Source organism: Camelina sativa, chromosome 5, assembly GCF_000633955.1.
Source record: "Camelina sativa cultivar DH55 chromosome 5, Cs, whole genome shotgun sequence".
Taxonomy (NCBI): domain Eukaryota; kingdom Viridiplantae; phylum Streptophyta; class Magnoliopsida; order Brassicales; family Brassicaceae; genus Camelina; species Camelina sativa.
In genome coordinates, this window is record NC_025689.1 from 7292913 (window position 1) to 7299962 (window position 7050).

The 7050-nt window shown below is 36.8% G+C and overlaps 3 protein-coding genes across 4 annotated transcripts; 2 read left to right on the top strand and 1 right to left on the bottom strand.

Annotated features, from left to right (window-relative positions):
• LOC104785970 lies at nucleotides 176–1100 on the top strand. The gene is made up of 2 exons (XM_019245458.1): nucleotides 176–463; nucleotides 765–1100. The coding sequence occupies exon 1, from the start codon at nucleotides 276–278 to the stop codon at nucleotides 441–443; it is 168 nt and encodes a 55-aa protein (XP_019101003.1). The 5' UTR covers nucleotides 176–275; the 3' UTR covers nucleotides 444–463; nucleotides 765–1100.
• On the top strand, nucleotides 1384–2637 carry LOC104785971. 2 transcript variants are annotated; one of them, XM_010511269.1, is made up of 3 exons: nucleotides 1384–1679; nucleotides 1989–2070; nucleotides 2362–2637. In XM_010511269.1, the coding sequence occupies exons 1-3, from the start codon at nucleotides 1617–1619 to the stop codon at nucleotides 2607–2609; spliced, it is 393 nt and encodes a 130-aa protein (XP_010509571.1). In that variant the 5' UTR covers nucleotides 1384–1616; the 3' UTR covers nucleotides 2610–2637. The 2 variants fall into 2 exon arrangements, 1 of the variants encoding a protein (XP_010509571.1); XR_767442.1 differs by having other exon boundaries at nucleotides 1588–1679; nucleotides 1860–2070; nucleotides 2362–2425.
• On the bottom strand, nucleotides 2680–5942 carry LOC104785973 (chaperone protein dnaJ 13-like). The gene is made up of 11 exons (XM_010511270.2): nucleotides 5593–5942; nucleotides 5176–5462; nucleotides 4736–4933; nucleotides 4536–4650; nucleotides 4360–4446; nucleotides 4187–4275; nucleotides 3983–4067; nucleotides 3848–3901; nucleotides 3467–3547; nucleotides 3296–3373; nucleotides 2680–3208 (listed from the first exon to the last, which is right to left on the bottom strand). Exons 1-11 carry the CDS (start codon nucleotides 5743–5745, stop codon nucleotides 2816–2818), a joined length of 1620 nt encoding a protein of 539 aa, XP_010509572.1. The 5' UTR covers nucleotides 5746–5942; the 3' UTR covers nucleotides 2680–2815.

The window sequence follows — 7050 nt, forward strand, 5'->3', positions numbered from 1 at the left end:
TGAGATTAAAATTTTATATTACTTTATATCATGATAAAAAAAAAATATAAACAAACTGAGAAAAAATATATTTAGTTTTCAAAAAATCCGAAAATTCGAATAAACATAACTGTACAAAAAAAAATATAAAGGATACTAAAAAAACTACAAAACGGCGTCGTATGAAAAATTCCCAGAAAAAAAAAAAAAAAGTAAACCCTGCGAGATTGTCTTTGGTTCTTTTGTTGTTGACCTGAAACTTGCGGAGAAGGGAGAAGGTAAGAGAGATCGATCGAATGGGGATAATAAAGAGCTGCTTCTCGTTCATGGTGGGATCAGCTTTTGGGGTGTACTTGGCTCAGAACTACAACGTTCCTAATATCCGGAAGCTCACCAACACTGGTATCGTTGTCGCCAAACACGTCGAAGAGAACTACCGCAAACCCAAAAAAGACGATCCCTAATGATTTTGATTTCTTCCTAAGTACTACTCACTCACTCACCAATCTTTCGTTTTTTTTTATGCTTCTAATTTTTGTGGGGAATTCTTAGGGTTTATTGTTGATTTGGGGCAATTCCTAAGTACTATTGAATTTTTGGGATCTTAATTATTGATTTTAACTATGAATTAGAGAGTATGAGATTGTAAAAACTTCAACTATTGCATTGATCATTGATTACATGTCTCGTTCTTTGGGGTTCTAGGAAAGTTTGTGTCTCTGTAACCCAATCAGTTTCAATTGTTAATGGATCTCTCTCTCATTGTGTCTTTGATGTATTTGAAGGTGAGCTGTTGTAGAGAGAAGAATGTGGAGGTGGTGTTGGTGTTGGAGCTAAGCATAGATTTGATTTCACTAGGATCCCATGGAAGTAGTCCTCAGAGTCTTTACTGGCGTTGCTTTCATTCTTATTTTGATTACTGACACTTAAAAGAGATTTTACTAATTTCATCATTAATGTATAAAGATGATATTATAATAACTTCCATCTCAGCCAACAAAAACATCTTTGTTACCTTATTGATGATTAAATGGTCATTGTATTACTCCTTCTTCTTTTACTCAAGAGATTCACTGTTTTTGAATCTGTTGCTTTCCAGTGGATCAGAAGCGGAATTTGCATTCACTTGTGCACCTCTACGCTTGCTTTGTTCATTTACAATATATTAAGAGGAAACTACCTTGTTCATTCATACAATAATTGAATGATATTAAACTAGTGTAGTCAATACCAAAAAGTTCAATGGTGGCTTTAACATGTATTGACCTTTTTCTCTTTTTCTTACCGTTCTCTTAATATTATCCATAAACATCTGACTCGGTCCATCTCCTCATTGTCATCTACTGGCTCTTATTTTATTAGCACCAACCTTTTTGTTATAGTTGTTTTTAAGTTCATCATAAACAAGATTGTGGGTGAATCGTGCAAGGATGCGACTTGTCTCAATAAAATAGTGTGTACAAACAAATTGAATATTTTTCGAATACATACAAAAACATACATTCCCTTCTTCAATTATCAAAGCCTCCATGTCTGATCAACTCTAAACCTCAAAAAAAAATATAAAATAATAATATATAGTCCATACATATACAGCCACCAAGTCAGGGCCCTGGCTCTGCCATCATCTGACTTAAATGAAGGAGACGATGATCCGGCGGCGCACCCTCATGTTCTGCGAGCAACTCTCACTTCCATCAGTATGTTCTTTATATATGTTCATACATCTAGCTATATACGTTTCTCTTATCTTTCTTTCTTAGTTTTCTATTAATCATTTCATTTCATGCATCTTCTTTTTCAAATTTCCTATTTGTCTTGTTCTTCTTAAATTGAAAGATACTTTTTTTTTTTTTTTTTAATTGTGTTGCATTAATCAGTTGGTGACTATGATGAGCTGAGTATCAGTTGGTTGCATTAATCTCTGTAAATTGTGTTGGATGAAAAACCAAATCTTTTTGTTGACTTCTTGTTCGATCATCCATTAACTTGGAGTCCCGATATATCAGTTTCAAGTTATAGTGATAAACGCAGATGTGGGATGTGTCCGTTGTCAAGACAGAGTCTCTCAGATTGTTTCCAAGATGACCGGTGAGCTCTCTTCTACCGTTCTACGTAATACCACCAAAGATGTTTTCATAAATTAGCTACTTGCTCTTTCAATATATCTTTGAATTATATATGCTTTAATTATAAGAAGAATTTCGTGGCTGCTACCTTCTTTTTCGCATCGTCCTTTTACACCCTTACGAAGTAAGAAACCATCCACGATATTTTGTTCAAAAACCTCTCTGTCATAATCGATTTTCTAAAATCTAAAATCATTTGACCAAAATACTTGCGTATGTATTTGACCAAAGAAAATAAAATGGGATTTGGCAGGAATCGAAGAATACGTGGTTGATTTGAAGAAGAAGTTGGTCATGGCACGAGGTGACTTCAGGCCACGTTTGGTTTCTCTTTCTCATCGACAACAAGTCAAGGACGTTATCTCTCAAACTACTCCTTCTCAAAACGCCAAACGCCTTTTGCGACCTCTAAACCTCTTCTTTCGCTCCATTTTTTCTCTTTGTTTACGTCCAAGCACACACTATAAAAATTCTCTCACTTGCTACAAAGCACTACACTAATTTATCTAAGTACCAAGTACTTAAAATATCCTGACCTTTTTGTGATATCATAAAATTCACGCGACAAAGATTATGGCAAACAAGAATGCTTAATTTATTGAGAAAGAAATGAATGTAAAATTTGAGGTTAGATTACAAATCCCCGTAAGAAGTCTTTTTCTATTAATAAAAACAACAAAGTGGAGACTGGAGAGTACCGTTCATACTCACTGGCCTTCTTGTGGTATACTCAGCTCATCATAGTCACCAACTGATACCTCAAATGTCTGAGAATGCCAAGTATAGGCAATGTATAACTCCTTAGGTTGTCCCGGACAGGGATCGCAGAAACCCATGATCCCTGATTTCTTCACTCCCTCATGGAGCTTGAGCTGCCCTGAGTCACTCACAAGGAAGTTCATGGGCACTGTCACGTCAATGACTCCCGAATCCACTCCTTCCACTACTACTTCGTGTCTTCTCTCTATCGCTTTTGGGTCACCATACAATGCTTTCGTTACTATTAGCCCATCTGTTTCAACTTGCCGGTTTCTCTTCCTTGTGGCTACGGTTTGTAGCAATTGCTGGGCTTTCTCAGCCCCTGCCCTTGCTTGCCCAACCTAAAAACCCACAATTTAAATTTAAAAAATTCATAATAAGATCAAAATGAATCTTGCTTGGCTGCCAAACTCGTAAGTAACCATCACCTGGCCCCAAGTTTTCTCCATATTCTCCAAGGCCTTTTGTTTCTCCCTTTTACTCAAATATGGCTTCACCACAAATTTCTGTGTGGAACAGTGAAAAATGTTAAATCAGGCAAACACCATATATAACAAGAGAGCAAAAGTTAATTATACTCATAGGGTCCAGTCACTCACCTTTAACAAAAAGTAAAGAGATGTTGGAATAATGAATGCTCCAGTTGCAAATACTGGAGCTAAATGAGCAGAGAGCAGAATCTGCACGTTTTTAAGATAATCATCATAGACATGTCAAGGTGTCAAAAGTGAAAGACTTCCACAGAATAACACGGATGTCGGTTCTTGTACACAATAGAGATGGGTTTAGGGTTTAGGAGAGTTAAGGATGGTTCTGTACATTCCATCCCTAGGCCTTTTGGATTGTTCTTATGTTCTGTTGGTTTATAGCTTTTTAATATATTCTACTCTAGAGATTAAAACACACTCTGTTCTAACCTTATCTGAGGAACAGTAGAGATACCACCACAAGAAAAATAAAAGGAAGAAATTAACACTCACCGGAACGATCAGCTTTTGATTTCCACGGTGTAGCTCTAGTTTCCAAAAAATACCCTACAACAAAAGTATAAGAGTACCAGAAATAAGCAGCTTGCATAGTAGCTACATGGCTATAAATATTTAAAGAATAGTTACCTTGATTCCTATTGTATACATCATTCTTACGGTACTGAACTCAGAAATCTTCCTTCCGCCACCAACCTCAATCTCAAGAGCATTGCTGAAAAAGTTACGGTACTAAACATTTAATTTGTCGCACATGTAAAGACATTTTTAAAATGGATTTCTCCTGCATATCATACATTAGGTTGCTCAGGATCATGTGTCACTAAAACATACCTTCCAATTCTACCTACAATGCGACCGTGAGATTTGGCCGAAAGTTTACGAGTATAACGCGCTGATGCTCCAAGTCCACCAGATTCAATCTAGTAAAAGCAAGATCACACTAAAGAAAGTAAGAGAGTTGGTCGAGGTGGAACAGTTGGAATGCAAGTTGGCAGTCAGCGTACCTTAAAGTCACCAGCAGCAGATATATTCTCATCTCTCTTCTTCCATCCGACTGTAATTGCTGATTGCATACCCAGTGCCAGTTCAATCTGGTAGGAAAAATATACATGAAAATAGAGTAAACTGCTTTCTCCCCCTCTTAAAAAGTCAAATCAAAACCATAACAGAGTGAACATACATTTCCGCTTGAAGTTTCTGAAAGCTGACGAGTCCACGTGTTTGTAAGATTGATGGAACCGTCACTCAAAGACTTCGAGATATTGATAGTCGCAGTTGAATGTATGGTTAACTGACTGCCCCGACAAGAAACCCACATAGTCATATAAACCGTTAAAGATGCTCAGAAATAAATTTTAACTGGAAAACTCATGAGCCTACCGTGTTGTCTGCATTCCAATAAGCGACTGCAAACCCGTGGAAGCGACAAACTCAATAGATGACACTGGAGAAAGCTGACGTCTCAGAATAGCAGAAGCAATTCCACCACCAGACTTTTCATTAGCCGCCAAATTCCCACCAATGGCAATAGCATCATCTTTTGACAACTGAGACTGCACTTGACTAGCCATAACCATTCTGACAGTTGCAGATGCAATCACAAAAGAAAAGAAAAAGGTATCAAAAACCAAAATTTACCTCAAATAAAACAAAGTAGTCAAGGCTAGAGTTGAGCACACAAAATAATTGATACACACAGCTACATAATATATGAGAAAGAGATCATCTAAGTTCTCAAAAACTATTAGCTATATAAAAATCCAGACTAGTAAGTGTCTACCAAAAAGACATCAAAAACTTGAAAAGAACAGAATAAGTACCCTCTCATGATGCCATCACCGCCTAAAAAATGTGGGACAGACAAATTGAAGATGATAGAACCAGTGGGTTGAAAATGTGCCATCTGCTTAGCTTCTTCGTTTCTTCTCTTAATCCTTTCAAGCTCTTCTCTGATCTCATCAGGTTTACTCAGCCTAGGACCAAGCTCTAATCCTGAAGTCAAGCCTTCCATACCATATAAATCATATATAAGCCTCTTAGTCTCATCCGACAATATCTCATACGCTTCACATATGCGTTGGAAGTTCTCTGTAGCTGCTTCTTTCATCTAACCACACAAATTTTAAATCAGCCCACTAAGTAAAGCTAATTCCTTTATCTTAAATTAGCTAAATTGATAACAAAACCAAGAACATCAGAAACGAATTAGAAACAAACACTAATCGATTGAAGCAAACCTGAGGGGATTGGATCTTGTCAGGGTGATAAACTTGAGCCCATTGACGATAAGCTTTTCTGATTTCTTCGTCGGAGGCCTCAGGTGACAAATTCAGGAGTGCGTAGAGCTCTCTGTTGGGTGGCCCGGTCGGTGCTGCTTCCCCGCCCATCATTACGGTTAGATTCAATCGGTTCGGTGGATGAATAGAATTAAGGGAAAGGGATATAATAAGAAAGAGAAGTTTCCGGCGCCGGAGGGTTTTAGTGGGTTTTTTTGCGGCGGATGAGGTTTTTGACACCGCTGCTCTCTCTCTCTCGGCTTAAGCTCGCTTTGACTCTTTGACCCCCTTGCTTGAATCCCAAGTCCATTCTTCTTTCCTTATTCCACCCTTAATATTTTATATAAATTCTAATTTTGACACCTTAATTTATAAATTTCTAAATTTTACCCCATTTTCATATGTTAATGGGCCTCAGATGTCCAAAAGGCCTTGGCTAAAGCTAGTAATTAATTTTGATCCACAAAACAATCGATTTCAAAAAGATGACAAATTAACAAAGACTGTGATTAGGAAAAGGTGCATATGGCGGACATGATTGTAAGAGGGGAGTTAAACAAGTACAAGTCAACAGAATAAAGAGACACTTTGGTAAAGGTAAGCATCTCGGAGACCATTTCATCTCAGACAACAATATGGACCGACGCGGTTTCAACAACACAAAGAAGAGGAACCGTGTCATGTCACATTGTTCGTAAATCAGTCAACGTTACTCTTCCATTCCCTTCCTCTTTCCCTTTAATCTACTTTTCCCCATTTTTTTTTTTTGTGTTTGCTAAAGAATTTTCCGCCAATATAATAGACTTAATCTTGTGCTATATTACAAGTAATATCCATGTGTAACTTATAAATATACAAGATGTAATGGTTATTGTGTGTTTATAAGTCACAACCTAAAAAGTACAATAGATTTTTTCATGGTAAACTATCGCAAAGATAGATGGAAATGATCGAACAAGCAAATGCAAAGTGCCAAAATAAAACAAAAACAAATATATATAGAATGACGATAACTGTTCATATGGTAAGTGCATTTTACTTTGTATATTGCTAAGTAATTGTGAGTCCATTTTTTCCACTCTATACGATCGTGTTTACTGTTTACCGTCATTGTCTTACGGATACGGTGTGTAGGGTCTTGACAACATTTCTATTCTATAGGAGAAAGATCAGTAGGAACATTTTTAATTCTCATCCTCTCTATTCTTTGTCCAAAAAGAGGAACAAACAATTGGAGAAAAAGTCCTCCTTAATTTACTCTAATTATTGAAATAATTTTTCTATATCATTTCCACCATTTTACACCAATTACCTACACCATATATTTTTACCTTTTTTCACACAGAGAATTCAGAAATGGGTTGGGTTGGCTATTGAAACAACCCTTCCCGTTTTTTTTTTTTAATACCTTAATTTACT